Genomic DNA, 22,537 nt, shown 5'->3' on the forward strand with positions numbered 1-22,537 from the left:
TAATGGTAAAGGAAGATTCCCAAGATCCTCTGCCTTAGACACAGAAGGTGACTAATAAAGATTGATGTAGTGTGCTGTAACAGACATGTTGAGGTCTGTCATCTAAAAAATCTTTGCTGTCATGGTATCATTTTTTAAACATGGGAGAGATTAAAAGCTTAGATTCTTTTTTGATTCGTTTGAGGATATAGTGATGAAGTCTGGGCCCTATTTTCCTAGATTTTATGAGGGCAGTCTTAGCACTTTACACAAGTTTTCTGCTTTGACCTACTCGTGAAAGTTGAAGTTAAATGGTAAGTTTAAATTCAAATAAGCCTACTTCACATGTTGTATATCCAATAGTTCATCACTTTACAACCTTGCCTGAAGTCCTGAATGTGGTAAGCTCTATGTTTCACACAATTTGCTATTGACCTTGTCCACTAACTTCCCCAAAGGGGGGGTTCAAGAGGGGGGTCTTAAAACCTTCCAAGTATACAGAAGCATAGACTAACCCAGAGAACTCCGTTCATTGTAGTTTTTTAATAGTGATAGTACAACTTTCTTACACAACTGGGTTTTTGCTTGATACTCGTATTTCCAAACTCAACCAGATATTTCCTTGGGATATGGTCATAGCTGATAAAATTATAAAGAAAATAAAATAGTGAACACAAAAGTCAGGAGGCATCTTTACAGTACTAGTAATGTTTTATTTATTTATTTATTTAACAGGCAATAAAAGTACAAGTAATGTTTTAGTTCTTAAATGAAAGGTTAGATGTCTGTGTGCTCATTTTATTACTTGATAAAATAATGTTTTAGACGATCTTCAAGAAATGTATGAGACACAAATTTTTTTTAAATGTTCCATGCATTATTTTAAGCCAAGTAGACCAGACCAAACCAAACCAAACCAAACAAACCTTACTTTCCTGGACCTCAGGTAATTCTATAAATTACATAAGCACTAAGTGTTACAGAGAAGGGCAGAGTGCTACAGCATCTTATAATATGACTCCACCTAGTCTGTGGAGTCAGGAAAGCCTTTGTTGACAATATAACACTTGAACTGGAATACAATAAAAAAGCAGTAATCAAATAAAGATGGGAAAAAAAGAGCATTTCGGAGGAAGAAAGAGCAATTTCATGAAGGCAAGGTCCATGTTTCATATATTTCTCACTGTACTTCATATAGTATTATGAACATGGTCAGACTTGCAGAGAAAACGGAACTGTGTACACTGTTGATACAAATGTAAAATGATATGGCTATGGAAAATAACACAGAGGTTCCTCAAAAAACTAAAACCAGAACTCCTTATGATACAGCAATCCCTCTTTGGGTATTTACCCAAAAGAACTGAAACAGGATCTCAAAGAAACATATGTGCACTCCCATGTTTATTACAGCATTTTTTACAGTAGTCAAGAGGTGGTAAAAAACTAAATGTCCATCAAGGGATGAACAGAAACAGAAAACGAGGTGCATGATGGAATATTTTCAGTCTTAAAAGGAAATCCTGTCCTACAATACAACATGAATGAACTGCGAGGGCTTATCCTACGTGAAATAGGCCAGGCAAATACAGTATGATTCTACTTACATTAGGTTTACCTAGAATAGTCAAACTCATTGAAGCAGAAAGTAGAATGGTGGTTGCTAGGGTTTGGGAGAAGGGGAAATAAGTTGCTATTCAATCCTACAGAGTTTCAGTCACGCAAAGTGAAAAAATTCTAGTGACCTTCTGTATAGTTAATGACACTATATAAAGATAGTGTACCCTTAAACATTTGTTAAAATGGTAGATAGATTTCATGTTACATGTTTTTACCACACAAAAAAAAACCCCTGAGAGAGAGAGAGAGAGAGAGAGAGAGAGAAAGAATGAATGCTTTACTCCGGAGTGTTAATACCCCATGCCAATATATTTAGAGAAAAGCCCTGAGGTTTTTATTTTAAGGTAAATACTACTTTTCCTGACATTCTATATTTGGGCCTGAGTGCCCAACTAACTATACCACAATAGACTCAATTACAAACTTAATTTATCTGTTTTCAGGCCCACCTCTCACTTCTCTTTATCTGATGTACCTGCCTAAAATTCCTGGAAAAAGGGTTCCCGAAGGTAGTTTAGCTCCAACTTTTTTTTCTGTTCTTCAAAAATTGACTGAAATATTTTTCAGTTACTCAATTTTTGTGTTTTTATATGGCTATTACTAAAGAGTATTGGAAACAAAAATACTGAAACAAATGTGTATACTTACTGTCTTGGGTCTGAAACCCTCTCTGCTTTTTAATATTTACTAGAAGATAATCTCTGAGTTTAGAAACCACATATAATTTTTCACTGCTTTAATTTAGGAGTGAGCACTATGTCTTTTACATAATAAGCATTCAGCAACTGTTTACTGAATAAATAAACTTTCACCTAACTGTCCTATTTTCTTATTGAAATGACTCTATTTTTACTTTGCATCTCAGTTATCTGCTAACCCTAACTAACATCAAGACCTATACCTTTAGTAACTTGTGATATAGGCCTACAAATTTATAATTTAGTCATAATTTATATTTTCTTCCTATCAGTATATTTCAGCATTTTGTTTGGTTAAACAGCTAGAATTGTTATCTCTTATTTATTCTGTGAACAAGTCAGCATTCACTCAATCTTAATTAAGCCTCTAAAATACTAGGAGCTATAAGATACGAACATAAATAACACTACCCTTCTTTTCAGAGTTCTAATCTAGTGTGAATAGAAACATACAAGCAAATATTTGCAGTACAGTGTGCTAATCTCTTAACTCCCTATTTTAGGAGGACAAAGCAAAAGGCAGTGTAATTATCATTATCTCTTAAACTAGGTAAATAGACAGCCAATGGCAGTGACAGAAGGAAGTTGTTGACCCCAGGGAAAGCAAAATAAAGTCTTGTAATGACGAATAAACTCTACTTTCATTATCTATGTAAAGTTTATTGAAAGATCTAACTATATCGTAAGTTTTCTACTCACAGTGAAGATTATTCAGTTACTGGTAACAGTAATGGATTAGTGACATAATATAAATTGTCTATAGTTATATATTTCTTTAAATTTTCTCATCCTAAAACAGCATTCTGATTTAATGGTTCTTGTGGTTTGACTGCATTAGAATTCTATTTCTAAGGGAAAAAATTAGAAAGTGTTATAAAAACAAACATGGGACAGGAAACTTCTAACTACCTATAGGAGTTATCCCTGCCTTAGTAAGGAGAGATAATAAGTAAGGAAGAATGCGCACCAATAATGAGGTAATTTAGAACCCATCAAATTTGAGAAACCAGAAGTGGTACCATAGAATCCACAAGGAGAATGGACAGAAATAAAATTAGACATGTAGTATAGGGTCAAACCATGAAAAATCTTAACAATTCAGCAGAACTATCACATTCCTGAGGTGCTAAAAGAAGGGCCTTGAAAAGTTGGTTGCTGTGCAAAGCTTAAGGGAGAAAGAGATGGTTCTACGACACAGGTGGCAAACACAAGGCCCTTGGGCCAAATCCTGCCCTCCACCCTGTTTTACCCCGCCCAGCACCTTGTTAGTGCCAGGCAGCAGCACCAAACTCTCACTTAACTGTTAAGGAGTAGTTACATTTATACAGTCCTAAAATTACATTCGGCGCTTTGAAAGCAACTGTGAGGCTGATGTGGACCCCGGTGAAAATTGAGTCTAACACCCCTGTAGGAGAACTTTAAAATATTTGCAGCTTTATCATAAGTAGCCAATTAACCACTACCAAGGCAAAGCAACTGGACTGATTTTTTAAAATTTTGATAATTAACCCTTACTTCCAAACTTACTTTTTTAAATATTATTTTTTTATCAGTTATAACCTGTATACAAGCACTGGGTAGTGATAGGTAGAAAGAAGAATGAAAATACATATACATACAAAGAATTTCATTCAGAAAAACCCAGGTCAAATACAAATAACTGGAAATTTCTATTTCATTCAACAAAGGTTAATTTCTCATTAGTCCAAATGCCTATCTAAATTGTGAAGCTTCTTTTTTTAAAAAAAAAAAAATTTATTTAATTATTTTTCAAGTATAGTTTTCTGAAGCTTCTAAGAATATTTTTTTAGTAAGAAGACTTTACTCATACGTTATTGTTTGAATTTTTGTGAAATATCCCTGACTTACACCTCACAAATAGCAGTCTTTTATTAGAATTAAATAGATAGTTTTCCAAAGAAAACATTACAATGGTCAATGGCACACAAAAAGATGCTCAACGGTAATTGTCAGGGAAATACAAATTAAAACCATGAGCTATATATCACCTCATACCTATTAGAATGAGTATCATCAGTAAGACAAAAGATAACAGGTGATGTACTGATGATGATGTAGTACAGTGGTCCAACCAATATGGAAAACAATATGGAGGTTTCTCAAAAAATTAAAAATAGATCTACCATATAAATCCAGCAGTTCCACTTCTGGATATCCTCAAAGAAAATTAAAACAGGATTTTGAATAGACATATACACTCATGTCTCTCGCAGCATTATTCACAATAGATGAGACAGGAAAACAACCCAAATGCCCCTCAACAAATGAATGTATAAAAAATGTGATATGTATTTATAATGGCGTATTATTCAGTCACGCGAAAGGAGGATATCCTGCCATTTGTAACAACATGGATAGACCCTGAATACATTATGCTAAGTGAGATAAGTCAGAGAAAGAAAAATAGTGTATGATGCTACTTATATTTAGAATCCCAAAAAGTTAAACTCATAAAAATCAGAGTAAAATGGGGGTTACCAGGGGATGCGAGTGCAGATGTAAGATTGATGTTGTTTAGCCTTGGCTGGTGTGGCTTACCGGACTGAGCACTGACCTGTGAATGAAAGGGTCACCAGTTCAATTCCCAGTCAGGGCACATGCCTGGATTGGCACCCAGGTCCCCAGTAGGGGGTGCCCCCAGTAGGGGACAACCACACATTGATATCTCTCTCCCTCTCTTTCTCTCTCCCTTCCCCTCTTTCTGAAAATAAATAAATAAAATCTTTAAAAAAATTGATGTTGTTTAAAGGTACAATGCTGCATCAAAATAGTAGTAAATAAGCCATAGAGATCTAATGCAGTGTAATGAGTATGGACAACAACATTTTACCAAAATCGTGTAATGTCCTAAATATCATTACAAAGGCAATCATATTACAATATATAATATATAAATATACTGAAGCAACATGTTTATCCTTACATTTACAAATAGCTAGTGAGTAGCAGAACAAGACCTGAAACTAGTTATGTCCAAATTCAAGCACTTTCTACAGATTAAGCCAGTTTTTTTATTGTTGTTTTATTACAGTTGTCCTAATTTCCCCTGCTGCTCTCCCTTGCCCTGCCCACTCCCCTACTCTGACAGTCAATCCCCACCCTGTTGTCCATGCCCATGAGTCATTTGTACCTGCTCCTTGACTAGATCTTTCCCCACCTTATTCTCCTCATCCCTCCCCTCTGGTCCCTGTCAGTCTGTTTCTTGTTTCCATGTCTCTGGTTCTATTTTGCTCACTTGTTTTGTTCATTAGGTTCCTGTTATAGGTGAGATCACATGGTATTTATCTTTCACTGTCTGGCTTATTTCACTTAGCATAATACTCTCCAGTTCCATCCAAGCAGTCCTGAAAGGTAGAAGTTTGTTCTTTCATTCTACTGCATAGTAATCCATTGTATAAATATGCCCCTGTTTTTTGATCCACCTATTTACTGATGGACACTTAGCTGCTTCTAGCACTTGGTTAAGCCAGTTTTATAAGCATCTTATAAATGCAATCCCAAGTATCTAGATTTCCTTGATAAGTTACAAATTAAGGGGTCTTTGGAGGTCTCTCCCTCCCTTCAGCTTTCCCTTCTTTCTCTTAGTCATCTTTGTTCATGCTTCTTATACTAGGGAAGGTTTTAATGATTTAAACATTTTAAAATTTACTTAATAACAGCAGATATTATCCTATGTACTTAATTGAAATTATATAAATGAGAAAACAAAATTAACTTCATTATAAGTTTCAGCTCTTTACAACAGTAAATAGATCCCAAAATCATACTAAATGAGCCAAATTTTACTTCTGATTCTTTCTTATATCACTAGAAGCCAAATAATAGTATTTTATACATATACAGTCCTTTACAGTTTGCTGAGAACTTTTACTTATTTCACACACGACAACCTTTTAAAGGAGGTAACACATTTCTTAGATAAGAAACCGAAGCTCACCAATGTTAACTGAGTTTTCTCAAGCAACATAAAGGGAAGGTGGTAGGAATCCTGATTCAAAGTTACTATTTTATTATATACAAGAGAGACACATCTCTCCACCCCCACCTACATGAGCTGTGCTTTTTAAACTAAGATACAAATTTTAGAACATAAAATTAACTACTTTAGATAAAAAGTATATTTCAGTGCACTGGAACTAGAGTGAGGTGATGATTGCACAATCACCAGTATATTGTACTTTTAAATTTAGTTTACTGAATTTATTTATACTAGGCTTTTTTTCTAAAAGGAGCTTGGAAATGGCATTTAATAAAGAATATTAATAAAATAAAAATGCTGATAAGGACCAAGGAAAGGAGAGGGAAGTTAAGTGTGATCTACAAGTGTTACTGTCATTTTCTTTCATGTTTTTTTTTCCTATTACCATTTATCCCACTTATTCCCATTCTCTCCTCTGCAATCACCACACAGTTGTCCATGAATACTTTTTCCTTTTGGCTCAATTACTCCATTCCGTTACCACCCTCTCCCCCAACTGCTCTCAGCCTCCTATCTGTAAGAGTTTCTCTTTTGTTTGTTAGTTCAATTTGTTCATTAGATGCCACATATGAGTGAAATCATATAGCATTTCTCTTTCTCTGCCTGGCTAAGTGAGTATAATGTTCTCAGGTCAATCCATAGTGTGGCTCAGGGTAAAATCTTCTTTACAGCTGAGTAGTATTCCATTGTGTAAAATGTCCCACAGTTATTTTATTGACTCATCTACTGATGGACACTTGGGCTGCTTCCATATATTGGCAACTGTGAACAACGCTGCAATAAACATAGAAATACTTATGTTATTTCAGATTAGTGTTTCGAGTTTCTTCAGCTAAAGTCACAGAAATGGAATTGTTTGGTCAAAAGACAACTCCATTTTAGTTTTTTTGAGGTATTTCCAAACTGCCTTCCACAGTGGCTTCCAATCTGCATTCTCAACAACAGTGCAAAAGGGTTACCTCTTCTCCACATCCTTGCAGAAACTGTTTTTTTAAGTGATACCAGCCATTCTGACAGGTGTGAGGTAATATCTCACTGTAGTTTTAATTTGCATTTCTCTGATGTTTAGTGACACTGAGAATCTTTAAATAAATACATCTATTGGCTATATGTGTCTTCTTTGGAGAAATGTCTCTTCAGTTCCTTTGTCCACTTTTTATTTGGATTTTTTTTTGGTATTGAGTTTTATAAGTTCTTTATAAATTTTGGATATTCACCTCTTATAAGATAACATTGTCGAATATGGTCTCATATTCAGTGGTTGTCTTTATTTTGTTGATGATTTCCTTTGCTGTGAAAAAAATTTTTAGCTTGATGTACTCCCGTTTATTTTCTCTTGTTTCCCTTATCTGAGGAAATATATCACATCAAATATTGCCAGGAATAATGGTTGAGATTTTACGGCCTATGTTTTTCTTCTAGGATTTTTATGGTTTCAGTTCTAACATTTATGTTTTTAAACCATTTTAAATATATTCTTTTGTGTGTCATAAGAAGGTGGTCTACTTTCATTCTTCTGCTCATTTCCATCCAACTTCCTCAACACCATTTACTGAATAAACTGTCTTTAGCTTATTGTATGTGCTTGCTTCCTCTGCTGAATACTAATTGACTATAAAGGTGTGGGTTTATTTCTGGGCTCTCTATTCTGTTCCATTGATCCATGTGTTTGATTTAATGCCAACACCATGCTGTTTTGATTACTATAGCCTTATAGTATAGCTTGTTAATAGGTAGCATGATTCCTCCAACTTTGTTTTTCTTTATCAGGATTGCTGTTGCTATGCAGGCCTTTTTTGGTTCCATATAATTTTTTAAATATTTGATTTAGTTCTGTAAAACACATCATTGGTATTTTAATAGAAATTGTGCTGAATCTATAGATGGCATAGGATAATATGGACATTTTAATGATATTAATTGTTAATTCTTCCTTTCCCTGAACCCAGTATGTACTTCCACTTATTTGTATCTTCTTTTAATTTCTTTTTTTAGTATCTTATAATTCTCCAAGTACAGGTCTTTTAATCCCTGGTTAAGTTTATTCCTAAGTATTTTATTTTTTTAAAGCTATTGTGAATGGGATTTTTAAAATTTCCCTTTCTGATAGTTCATTATAGCATATAAAATGCAACTGATTTCTGGATATTAATTTTGTATCCTGTTATTTTACTGAATTAATTTATTGGTTCTGGTAGTTTCTTGGTGGAATTGTTAGGGTTTTCTATGTACAGTATTATGCCATCTGGAAATAAAAACTTTTACTTCTTCCTTTCCAATTTGGATGTCTTTTATTTCTTCTTCTTGTCTGATTGCTATGGCTAAGACTTCCAGTATTATGTTAAAACAGGTGAAAGCTGATATTTCTGTCTTGTTCTCAATCTTAAGGAGCTTGTAGTTTTTGCCCATTTAGTATGATGCTGGTAGTGGGCCTGTCATACATAGATTTTAGTAAGTAGAGGTATGGTCCCTCTGTTCCCATTTTGCTGAGAGTTTTTATCATAAGTGGGTGCTGGAATTTATCAAGTCTTTTTTCAGCATCTACTGATTTGCAAGTATTGTAACAACCTTGCATTACTGAAATAAATCTCACTGAATCATGGTGCATGATTTTTTTGATGTATTTGGTCTGTTAATATTTTGTTGAGAGTTTTAGCATCTATGTTTACCATGGATATTGGCCTATTTTATTTTTGTAGTGTCTTTATCTTGTTTTTGAATTAGGATAATGCCAGCCTCATAAAATGAGCTTGGGAGTCTTCCATTCTATGAATTTTTAGAAAATGTTTGAAAAGAAGTGCTCATTCTTCTCAGACCGTCTGGTAAAATTCAAATGTGAAGCCATCTAGTCAACAACTTTTGTTTGTTGGTAATTTTTGATTACTGCTTCAACTTCACTAGTTGTAATCTGTCTATTCAGGTTCTCTCATTCCTCTTGATTTTGTTTTGGAAGACTGTATGTTTCTAGAAATTTACCTATTGCATCCAGGTTGTCCACTCTGTTGGCATATAGTCATTCGTAGTATTTTATTTCTTTAAAATATATTTTATTGATTATGCTATTACAGTTGTCCCATTTGCCCCCTTCATCCCCTCTACCCTGCACACCCCCTCATTCACATTCCCCCCTTTACTTCATGTCCACGTCTTAAGTTCTTTAGCTTCAACATTTCTCATACTATTCTTACCCTCCCCGTGTCTATCTTCTACCAACAATTTATACTACTTATTCTCTGTACCTTTTCCCCCCTCTCCTCCTCCCATTCCTCTGTTGCTAACCCTCCATGTGATCTCTATTTCTGTGGTTCTGTTCTTGTTCTAGTTGTTTGCTCAGTTTTTTTCCGTTTTTGTTTTAGGTCTCGTTGTTAATAATTGTGAGTTTGCTGTCATTTTACTACACATGTTTTTTATCTGCTTTTTCTTAGATAAATCCCTTTAGTATTTCATATAATAATGGCTTGGTGATGATGAACTCCTTTAACTTGACCTTATCTAAGAAGGACTTTATCTGCCCTTCCATTCTAAATGAAACCTTTGCCAGATAGAGCAATCTTGGATGTAGGTCCTTGCCTTTCATGGCCTTCAAATACTTCTTTCCAGCCCCTTCTTGCCTGCAAGTTCTCTTTTGAGAAATCAGCTGACAGTCTAATGGGAACTCCTTTGTAGGTAGCTGTCTCATCTCTTGCTGCTTCTGGGATTCTCTCCTTCATTTTAATATTGGCTAATGTAATTATGATGTGCCTTTGGTGTGTTCCTTCTTGGGTCCACCTTCTTTGGGACTCTCTGAGCTTCCTGGACTTCCTGGAAGTCTATTTCCTTTACCAGTTTGGGGAAGTTCTCCTTCATTATTTGTTCAAATAAGTTTTCCACTTGTTGCTCTTCCTCTTCTCCTTCTGGTACCCCTATAATTCAAATGTTGGAACATTTAAAGATGTCCTGGAGGTTCCTAAGCCTCTCCTCATTGTTTTGAATTCTTGATTCTTCATTCTTTTCTGTTCGGTTGTTTTTCTTCCTTCCTTCTGATCCACTCCATTGATGAGAGTCCCAGTTTTCTTCCCATCACTATTGGTTTCCTGTGCATTTTCCTTCACTTCACTTAGTGTAGCCTTCATTTTTTTATCTAATTTGCAACCAAATTCAACCAATTCTGTGACCATCCTGATCACCAGTGCTTTGAACTGTACATCTGATAGGTTGGCTATCTCTTGGTCACTTAGTTGTATTTTCTGTGGAGCTTTGACCTGTTCTTTTGTTTGGGCCATTTTTTTTGTCTTGATGTGCCTGTTATGTAGGGAGGGGCGGAACCTTAGGTGTTCACCAGGGCAGGGAAACCTAGTCACCAGGTTGTGATGCTGTGTGTAGGGGCAGGGTCCAAGAGGGAACAATGGCACTTGCTCCACTCTCTGGCAGATTTCAGTCCCTTCCACTACTTCCTCCAAGCAAACTGGGCCCTTCCGGTGCTGATTCCCATGTGCGTGGGCTTGTGTACATTCTAGGACCCTGTGGGTCTCTCCAGCAAACTCTCCTGTGAGGCTGGGAGTCTCCCAGCACCTCAACCCCCACAGGTGTTTTCAATCAGTGTTTTGAGGCTTTATTTCCCGGCGCTGGGACCCTGGGTTGCGCAGTCTGTCTTGCTCCCCAGTTTTGCCTGGTTTACCTGCACTCGAATGTGTGGCCGCCCAATCAGCCAGTCACCTTGAGCATAGTGCCTTGCTTTACAATTGCTGCCTTGCTGGGTATGCCCATTGCCACCCTGCACCTGGGGTCTGCTAGCCACTGCCTGCGATCCCAGGGTCCATCCACTGCCATCTTGCGTGCCCAGGGTACCTTGCGTGCCCTGTGCCACCACTTTTGGTGCTGCGACTCCTCTCTGCTCCACCACCCAACTCTGCCCTGCCTACAGGTCTGAATGAATGTGTCTATTTTAACTCCTTGGTTGTCTGACTTCCATACTGTTCAACTTTCTGTCAGTTCTGTTTGTTATTTTGTTTCTAAATTGTTATTGTCTTTATTTTGGTTGTGGGAGGAGGCACAGTATCTACTTACACCTCCATCTTGGCCAGAAATCTCTCTTTTTTAAATTCTTTGTATTGTGGCGGACACGCCACATGTTATTTCTCCTCTCATTTCTGATTTTATTTGGGTTCTCTCATTCTTCATGAGTTTAGTTAAAGGTTGTCAATCTTGCTTATCTTTTCCAAACCAGCTCATCTTCATTTGTTTCAAGGTATCATTTCTTCTTTGATATCCCTGCTGACCCACTCACTATTTAATAACATGTTATTTACCTTCCATATCTTTGCATGCTTTTCAGTGTTCTTCTTGTGATTGATTTCTAGTATTGTAGCCAGAGGAGATGCTTCATATGATTTCAATCTTCTTAAATTTACTGAGACTTGTTCTGTGCCGTAACATGTGGTCTATTCTAGAAAATGTTCCATGAGCACTTGAAAAGTATATATATTCTGCTGTTTAGGGTAAAATGTTCTGAAGATATCAAATAAATATATTTGATCTATGATCAAAATATATTTGTGTGGTTTAAGGCCACTGTCTCCTTGTAGATTTTCTGTCTGGAAGAGCTATCCGTTGAAATCAGTGGGGTGGTAAAACCTCCAATTGTGACTGCATTTCTGTTAATCTCTCCCTTTATTTCCATCAAGATTTGCTTTACATGCCCTGGCTGGTGTAGCTCAGTGGATTGAGTGCGGGCCTACAAACCACACAATCGCGGTTCGATTCCCAGTCAGGGCACATGCCTGGGTTGCAGGCCAGTTCCCAGCAGGGGACTCATGAGAGGCAACCATACATTGATATTTCTGTCCTTCTCTCCTTCCCTTCCCCTCTAAAGACAAATAAATAAAATCTTTTAAAAAAAGATTTGCTTTACATATTTAGATGCTCCTATGGTGCCATAAACGTTTACTAGGGTTATTTCCTCTTGTTGCATTGCTCTTTTTAGCACTGTGTAATGTCCTTCTTTGTCTTGACCTATAGTCTTGGTTTAGAGTCTGTTTTGTTGGATAAAAGTATTGTTACCCCAGCTTTTCTCCTTTTCCATTTGCATGAAATATTTTCCATTCCTTTACTTTTAGTCTTTGAGTATTTTTCCCATCTGAGGTGGGTCTCTTAGAGACAGCATATACATGGTTCCTTTTCTTATTCAATCAGGTACCCTATGTTGTTTGATCTGACCATTTAAGCCATCTATATTTAAAGGGATTATGGATAGATATGTATTTATTGCCATTTCATTTTTTTATTGCCACTTTTTAAACTCTGCTCCCTTGTTTTCTTGTTCTCATCCTCCTCTTCCTCTGTCTCCCCCTCCTCATGCTCCTTCTTCTTAAAGCAAGCCTTTTAATGTTTGTTGCATTACTGGTTTGGTGGTAATGAATTCCTTTAGCTTTTCTTGTCTAGGAAGCTCTTTATTTCTCCTTCAATTCTAAATGATAGCCTTGATGGGTAAAATAGTCTTGATAGTAGTTCCTTGCTTTTCACCAACTTGAATATTTCATACCACTTCTTTCTGGTCTGAAATCTTTTTTTTTTTTTTTTTTGAGACATCAGATGACAGTCTTATGGGTGATCCCTTATAGATATCTAACTGCTTTTCTCTTGCAGCTTTTAAGATTCTCTTTTCTTTAGGACTTGCCATTTTAATTATAATGGGCCTCTGTGGGTCCATCTTGTTTGGGACTTTCTGGCTTTCTGGAATTGTGTGTCTTTTTCCTTCACCAGGTTAAAGAAGTCTTTTGCCATTATTTCTTCAAATAGGTTCTTGATCCCTTGCTTACTCTCTACTCCTTCTGGTATCCCCAGGATGTGGATGTTATCCAGAGATCCATCCTGGCCAGCAGGCCTTCTGTTAGGCTTAATCACTTAAATAGCCTCCAACTGTACTCCTCAGCAGCTCACCTTAAGCTCCACAAGAGTGGGGCTATTGTTTCTCTTCAGCCTGATGCCACATAGAGAGGAGTGCTTTGCCTGAGAAAGATGGTTTCTGCAGTATTGGGAGTGATTCATCACAAAGATCCTGTCAGTTGACCCTTCAGCTCTCTCCAGAGCCATCAGCCCCAGACTCTCCTCATGTTTCTCTAGTCTGCTCTGTCTTCCCACTGCCACAGCTCAGGGTAAGTGGCTATAAATAAAATTTTGTGTGTTGACCCTTCTTAGAGTTTCTGAGTCTCCAGCTGTCTCTCCCTGATAGACAGAAACCCTGCTGCTTCTCACAGCCAGTAGTTATTTGGGTTCCTTTCCTGATTCTGGTGCTCTAAGCTGGGGAACCCACCTTGGGATTTAGACTCCACACTTCTCAGGAGAAACACCCCCATCCACCGATATATCCCTCCAGAACTTTAGAGGCCACCTGTGAAAGCTCAGCCAGCCCTCTCACACTCTTCCTACCAGTCTCACTGTGGTTTCTTCTGGAAGTCCTTGGTTATAAGGCTTCTCTCCAGCTAGTGTTCACATAGTTATTCAGGATGATTTTTCTATAATTATTATATAATTATAATTACTTGTAATTCCAATTTGGTCCCCTGGGAGGAGGTTGTGTAGCTTCCACCTACCCTGCCACCATCTTGGACCTCTATACGAGCCTCATCTTTGAACCTACAACTCCTAAAATACCTAAGCTATATCTGTATCTATCTCTCTATCTATCTTGGTAGACTTAATGCTGGACATGGCTCTTCCAACAACCATAATGAGTGCTGGCCAGAGGGCCCATAGCGAGAAGAAATATGTATTGTCCTGAGTAAATGGATTGTAACTCCCTCCTTACATCCTTTTGGGGATGGCTTCTTATTCTATGGCTGCTTGATATTTTGCTTCTGTATGTACACAGTGAGGTGATACAGACATGCCTTCTTTGTCTGTGACCCCTTATAACATGCCTCACAGTGAAAGAGGTGTGGTCTCTCTCACACCAATCCGTCACCATCAGTGCATTCTCCTGTCATGTGAGTAATAAACAACATGTACACATCTGCAAGTCTTTCAGGTGGTCTTTTTGGGAAATCACGAACACTTAAGCAGCTCCCTGCTTTGGAGCTCCTGTAGTACAATCTCTATCACAGGTGATTCATATCAGTACCAAAATAGTAAATAGATTTGGATTATCTTGCCAGAAATTTAAGATCCTTTTTCTTTATGTAAGATAGTCATTTCAATTTTATAGACTCTTTCCCCCTTATATTACTGTAAAAATGCAAATGTTGTTTATTTGTTTTCAACATTTGTAACCAAACCACAGATAAAGCACATAAGATTTAACTACAGAAAAGAATATGAATGTTAGCAATCTTGATAATATAAAACAAAATATATCCAGTAGGTTAGACGCTGGAGAAAAAAAGAGAAAATTTGAATAAAAAGGAAAGACTGCATTATCTCCTTATTTTATAAAATGAGGGGCTTGTCATATTTGCTGAAATAGGGTATTAAGCTCTAAATATATTATTTGAGGCTATAATAATGGTCAAAGATACGGGAATTGTGGTATCTCTTTTTATTTTTTTATTTTAAAATATTTTACTTATTTATTTTTTAGAGAGAGGGGAAGGGAAGGAGAAAGAGTGGAAGAGAAACATCAGTGTGTGGTTGCCTCTCATGTGTCCCCCACTGGGGACCTGGTCCGCAACCCAGGCATGTGACCTGACTGGGAATCAAACCAGCAACCCTTTGCTTCACAGGACCGTGCTCAAACCACTGAGATACATCAGCCAGGGCTGGTATCTCTTTTTAAAAGTAGGAGAGAGGAAGAGAGCAAACAGTGTAAATAAGATAAATTGTCATTTAGCCTAATAGGAAGTAAAAATGTTATACAGAGGAAACAATTAGTACTAGAGAAACAGGAAAAAGTGAATGAATCTAGAGAATGATGTATATGTATTGCTTCTCAGCCTTTTGGCTAAGATCAAGTGAAAATGAGCTAAGATTTTCACTATAAATCTTTGTGGACTAATAGATCTTTTAACTATTTCCTTGTATTGTTTGCATAAAAGTTAATTTTTTCAGAACAAAGGGATATATGGATATTAAAAAGCAAATAAAACAATGTATCAGCAAGTTAAAAAATACTATCACTATTAGACATGGAAATTTGTTATTTGAATTTCGTGTTGAAATTATAGTCTTCTAAAATTTCAAACTGGGACTTAGAATTAGCAATGAAGTCTCTACATGCATTATTATTAATCAATTTTCAACAGCCTTATAAATACTCATTGTTTTTCTTGACTGATGTTATTGAAGACGACAACTAGTTCCTGACCCAAACCTCTCACTGTTAGCATAATCTCATGCTAAAAATAATTTAAAAGTGTTGAGATAAGCTGTAATACCACATAATTCTCACCCCATCTAACCTGCCCTACTGAAACTCATAGGAAAAATCATTATTTTTTCTCTTCTTTCTAAAAAGTTTCCAGAAACATATACAAGGTGTAGGAATTGTGGTAAAACAGTGCTGGAAAGAAAAGATATTGAGATGAAGGTACAAATCAAAGTTAGAAGAAACAAAGGGTATGCTTATATGTGGAATCTAAAACAAAATAAAACAACAAACAAAACAGAAACAGACTCATAGATACAGAGAACAAACTGATGGTTACCAGATGGGAGGCTGTTGAGGAAATAGGTAAAGGAGGTATGGAGGATTAAGAGGTACAAACTTCCAATTGTAAAATAAAAAAGCCATGGGGATATAATATACAGCAGAGGGAATATAGTCAGTGATAACTCTGTATGGTAATAAAACATAAGAAGACTTATCTTAATGATAATTTCATAATGTACATAAATACTGAATCAATGTTACCCATCAGAACCTTATATTATGTCAATTATACTTTAAAAAAGAAAATAAGGTATGTAATGAAAAGTATAAAGAAAATCCAAGATGCTATAATTTAATTAAAAATATGCAAACTCTGTAAACTTTTCTGGAGTGATGATACAATACATGTATACATAATGTTTTCACATATTGGCTAAAATGATGTATTATGGAAGTTCATTGTTTTCCAAAGCTAGCCTTCTCCTTTAAAGACAGTGTCTGCAATAGGCAACTTATTTTTAAAAGAAACTTCCTTTTTATACACTAGTAAACTATCAGATCATTGACATCTCACAGTCAATAAAACAGTCGAAGCACTGGCTGGTGTAGCTCAGTGGATTGAGCATGGGCCTGCAAACCACAGGATTTGCAGTTCGATTTCCAGTCAGGGCACATGCTTGGGTTGCAGGCCAGTTCCCGGCAGAGGACATATGATACATTGTGTGTCCTCAGCAGAGGCAACCATACATTGATATTTCTCTCCCTCTCTCCTTCCCTTCCCCTCTAAAGATAAATAAATAAAATGTTTAAAAAACAGTCGATAATATTAGATATTAGAAACTGAACTGGTAACAACAATGACTCTGGACTTATAATTAATAGAAACCAAATCACAGTGCTCACAAAAAGCACTTTAAAAAGGTACTTTATTTGGATATTTCTGAAATACTCTTTGTTATAATGTCAAAATAACATTGCTTTGTACATCATATTTACATGTAATATTTCTGCCATACAAATGAACTAGAAAGACCCCAAACAACACAACCTAATATGTGACTCAATCATGAAGAAACAGAAAATCTAAATAGATCAATGAGTAAGAAGATTAAACCAGTAATCAAAAATCTTCCACTGAATAAGTCCAGAAACAGATGGCTTCACTGGTGAAAGCTACCAAACACTTAAGGAAAAATTAATGTTAATCCTTCTCAAACTCTTCCAAAAAAATTGACTGAAAGAAAAAAACAGTTCTAAATTCATTTTACAGGGCCAGCATTATCTTAATATGAAAGCCAGACAAAGACACTAAGAAAAGAAAATTAAATTCCAATATCCCTGATGAACACAGAAGCAAAAATTCATCAAAATACTACTACACGAAATGCAATACATTAAAAGAATCATATACTGTGATGAAGTAGGATTTATCCATGGGATGCAAGGATGGTTTGCAATATGCAAATCAGTAGATATGATACATCACACAAACAAAATGAAGGATAAAAATCACATAATCATCAACAGGTACAGAAAAAGCATTTGAAAAAATTCAACATACTTTGATGTTAATAAATTAGGTATAGAAGAAATATACTTCAACATAATAAAGGCCACATATGACAGGCTCATAGCTAACATCATATTCGACAGTGAAAAGTTGAAAGTATTCCTCTAAAGTCAGGAATAAGAATACCCAATGCTGCCACTTCTATGCAACATCGTAGAAATTGGTAATTAAAAAATTGGTAATTAAAAAATTAGAAGTATGCAACAGGAAAGAAAGAAGTATAACTATCATTACATGTCATTTGCAGATGACATGACTTTGTACTGTCATATATAGAAAATCCTAAAGGCCCCACCAAAAAACTGTTAGACCTAATTAACAAATTCAGTAAAATTGCAGGATATTAAATCAGCATAAGAATATCAGCTGTATTTCTATACACTAATGTACTACTCAAGAGAAATCAAGAAAGTAATCCCATTCCTAACAGAATCAAAAACAATAAAATATTAGAAATAATATTTCTAACCAAGGAGACTGAAGACCTATATACTGAAAACTATACAATAATGATTAAAGAAACTGAGTAAGACCAAAGTAAATGGAAAAGTATCCCATGTTTGGGGATTAGAAGAGTTAATATTGTTAAAATGTTTATACTACTCCAAGTGATCTACAGATTCAATACAATCTCTTATCAAAATCTCAATGGCATTTTTCAAGGCAACAGAAAAAACTACCCTAAAATTCATGAGACCACAAATGATCCTGAATAGCCAGAGTATTGTTAAGAAAAATATAATCACAGCTGGAGGCATTACACTTTCTCATTTTAAACTTTCTTATTTCAAGATAATAATAATAAAAATAGTATGGTACTGGCATAAAAACAGGCACATAAACCAATACAACAAAATAAGAGTCCAGAAATAAAACCCACAGGCATATGGATGACTAATATTTGACAAAGCACCAGGAACACATAATGGGTACTGGGAAAAATGAATACCCTTTATGCAAAAGACTAAAACTGGACCCTTATCATATACCACTCACAAAAATTAACTCAAAATGGATTAAGACTCAAATTTAAGACTTGATACCATAAAACTTAGAAGAAAACGCAGTGTGAAAAGCTCCCTGATGCTTATCTTAGCAATGATCATTTAGATTGAATACCAAAAGGGAAGACACCAAAGGCAAAACTAAACAAACAGGACTACACCAAACTAAAACACTTCTATTCAGCAAAGGATAACATAAAAAAATTAAAAGGCAACCTGCCTCATGGGAGAAAACATCTGCAAATCATGTATCTGATAAGGGATCAATAGCCAAAATATATTACAAAACACAACTCAATAGCTAAAAACAAAAAGAAAACAACAACAAAAGCAAAGCCCAAACAATCAGATTTAAAAATGGGCAGATAATAGTCATGTTTGCATAGAAGACAGGCAAATGGCCAACAGGTATACCAAAAAGATACTTAGCATTACTACTCATCAGGAAATATAAATCAAAACCACAAAGAGATATCACCTCACACCTGTAAGTATCAACAAGTCAAGCAATAACAAGTGTTGGTGAGGATTTGGAGAAAGGGAAGCCTTATGCATTGTTGGTGGGAATGCAGTTGGTGTAGCAACAATGGAAAGAACATAGAGGTTCCTCAGAAAATTAAAAATATAACTAAGACATGATTCAGCAATCCCACTCCTGGGTATATATTTGAACAAAACAAAAAATCGGTATTCCAATGAGAAGTCTGTACTCCCATGTAATCCCTGCAGCATTATTCATAATAGCCAAGATGTGAAAATAACCTAGTATCTGTCAGTGGATGAATAAAGAAAATGATGGGGGAACTCAGATTTGGAAACAGTTTTAGGTAATAGTTAATAAGCTTAGTAACGAATGCATGTAAAAAGTGACTGTTTCAGGAACTGAAGATATGACCCACTTTGACTCCAGGGGACCACTGCAATTCTACCTCCATGCCCCATGGAGGACTGCAAGCAATCAAGATGGTATCTGAGCCATTTGGTTCCACAGAGAAATATCTGCAGCCCAGGACACAAATAAGCACCCAGGACACAGATAAAGAATTACCAGTCAACAGATGAAAGAATGCTAGGGAAATTGCCTACAGCAGCTTTCATCTGATTAACCTTTTTTCCTAAGTCCCAAATCACTTACCTACACTTTTTTCCCTGAATTCCAAACCTCTTATCTATACTTTTTAAGTGTAAGACAGTCTTTTAGGGTACATAACCCCATCTTCTCAGTTCGCCAGCCACCTGAATAAAGTGCCTGTGAAGATTTAATACCTGTCTCTACTCACTGGTTTTGGTGGTGAAAGACAGCACAAATGCTGACTTTTCCGGTTTCAAAAATGTGGTGTATATATACATGATGGAATATTATTCAGACATAAAAAGGATGGAAATCCTGACATTTGTACAGTATAGGATGAGCCTTGAGAGCATTCTGCTAAGCGAAATAAGTCAGACAGGGAAAGACAAATACTGTATGGTACAACTTACATATGGAAACAAAACACAACAAAAAAGTCGATTTTATTGAAACAGACAGTAGACTGGCGGATGCTAGGGGCTGGGGACATGGGGAGAAATGGGGAGATGTAGATCAAAGGGTACAAACTTTCAGTTGTAAGTTTGTGATAATCTTATGTGTACTATGGTGACTATCCTAAATAATGAAGTGTTGTATATTTGAAATTTGCTAAAAGCAAATCTTTAGCATTCTCACCACACATGCACAAAAATTTAACTATGCAAGATGATGGATGTGCTAATTATCTTGACTGTGGTAATTATTTTACAATGTGTATGTTTATCAAATCACATTGTACACATGAAATACATATAATTCTGTTTGTCAGTTCTTCCTCAATAAAGCTGAAAAAATAAATATAAAAGTCATGCAGAAAAATAGTCTTTCTATAGTTTATTCAACTGGCAACTTTAGGAGATACAACAGAGCAAGATACTTAGTTTACTAGATTAAGGAGGTTCAAAAAGAGAGTATCAGATCTGTCTTGCGATATTAGTTGTTTCAACCTTTGCATTTCCTACAATGTAAACTTAAAAAAGACCTATTGATAAAATATATATATATATATTTTTAAAGACTTTATTTACTTATCTTTAGAGGGAAAAGGAAGGAGAGAGAGAGAGAGAAATATCAATGTATGGTTGCCTCTCATGAGTCCCCTGCTGGGAACTGGCCTGCAACCCAGGCGTGTGCCCTGACTGGGAATCAAACTGCAATCCTTTGGTTTGCAGGCCCACGCTCAATCCACCAATGCTGGTGAGCTACACCAGCCAGGGCTTAATAATAAATATACATTTTAACATGTATGCCAGGCCAAGAAGAAATGCTTTTTGGGTTTTTTTTTTAAAAGAATGTTTATTTTTGGTCATGAGCAATAAATAGGCTACCCTGAGCATTTGATAGTATTCAGGAATATAGAGTAAACTCTCCATTTTATACAATAATACATGAAGTATTTGTAGACTAGTGAAATAGTGAAACAGCAATGATAATAATAATATTTCCATTTATATTTACTGGTTGCTACAAAGTAAAAGCTATGTTCCTTGTGTATAGTAAATGATTTATACTTCATTACATCCCATAAAATTTCTGTAGTTTATTCTAGTTTACATACGAAATATTGAGCTTGAAGAAGTTAAAAATCTTTTACAATTCCACCAAGGTCTTTAGTGATAGGGCAAAATTTGTTGTTCAGCTTTATCCAACTATAAAACTTGGCTAGGGTAATTTTGGACATATGCTGCTTCCAGAATTGATTAACAATGTAAAAAACAAAAATTTAACATTAACCAGCATTTTCGTATCCATAGTATGCTAAAACATAATGCTAAACACTTCAAATTTCCAGATTATGCCTTCTGGCTCCTTGCTTTCTAATTAGAGTAGTCGATCACACATTGCACACACACACACATACACACATGGTTAAAAAAATATTCTCGAAATGTGTACTACTAAGTTTTATCATAAAATACTTCTGATAATCATGTCAAATTACACATTCACATTCACTGTGTATTTTGAAAAATACATCCCACATGATAAAATTCATAGCACCCCTACTTACATTTGTTTTCCTGGAAATTACATTTTTTTTCACTTGCTCATAAGAAGAAAGTAAGAGGGAGATGGGGAAACTATAACAAGCAAGCCTGTTTTTTGAAGCCTTAAATATATTTCTTGTAAGAAGTATTACAAAGATGTTCTTTGGTGTCTTATATTTGTAATTAAAAAATAAAATTATGAAAAGTTATTATACAGTATTCTCTGGCTTACCTGTTCCATGAAACAAATGAGCTTCTACTCTGTGGGGAACTCTTGGTGGAATTTTCATAGATGCACGAATCTGGTACAAACTAAAGTAGAAGAGACAAAAAAGCCATTTCAAAAAATACATTTAAAATATGGATTGCCCCAATTTCATGTATCTATATATTAATATAATAAAGCTGGTCTGCTAATATCAGTATCCCATAATATTTACTACTCCTATAATATTTAAAACAATGTATGAGATCTACAGATCAAATATTAGCACAGGATGAGATCCAAAGGGAAACCAGTATGTTTGAAGATAAGATATGGTATTTCTTACTTTAAATGAATGTCACATATAGCAGCCAGAGAAATTAATAAGGTATGTAAGAGTTTCTCTGCTTAACTTATTTTTCCTTTTAAGATAATAAAGATAAATTATCCTTCAGCATAACTTTGAAAAAATACATAATTATAAATGTTTTTTAAAAACTGATTTCATATTAAGCCCTGGCTGGCGTAGCTCAGTGGATTGAGCGCAGGCCTGTGAACCACACGATCGCGGTTCGATTCCCAGTCAGGGCACATGCCTGGGTTGCAGGCCAGTTCCCGGTGGGGGACTCACTAGAGGCAACCACACATTGATACTTCTCTCCTTCTCTCCTTCCTTTTCCCTCTAAAGATAAATAAGTAAAATCTTAAAAAAAAAACTGATTCCATATTATAAAAACCTGCCCACTCAAAAAACAAACTTACTCAGATGTAACATGTTCTCCCTATTCTCTGTCTGCATGAAGTTTAGGCATTGCTTAATCAGTTCTCTATCACTTAAC

General features: G+C 35.7%; 1 protein-coding gene across 4 annotated transcripts in view; it reads right to left on the reverse strand.

Annotated features, from left to right (window-relative positions):
* Positions 1–22,537, reverse strand: part of FAM135A (family with sequence similarity 135 member A) — a 95,632-nt gene that overhangs the window by 59,559 nt on the left and 13,536 nt on the right. For all 4 annotated transcript variants that reach the window (XM_037034273.1, XM_037034272.1, XM_037034275.1 and 1 more), the window contains exon 4: positions 21,726–21,805. In XM_037034273.1, coding sequence (XP_036890168.1) covers positions 21,726–21,805 — 80 coding nt within the window. The remainder of the gene's footprint in view (positions 1–21,725; positions 21,806–22,537) is intronic.

The sequence above is a fragment of the Sturnira hondurensis genome, unplaced genomic scaffold (assembly GCF_014824575.4).
Source record: "Sturnira hondurensis isolate 20B ecotype Veracruz unplaced genomic scaffold, ASM1482457v3 Scaffold0022136, whole genome shotgun sequence".
Classification (NCBI taxonomy): Eukaryota; Metazoa; Chordata; class Mammalia; order Chiroptera; family Phyllostomidae; genus Sturnira; species Sturnira hondurensis.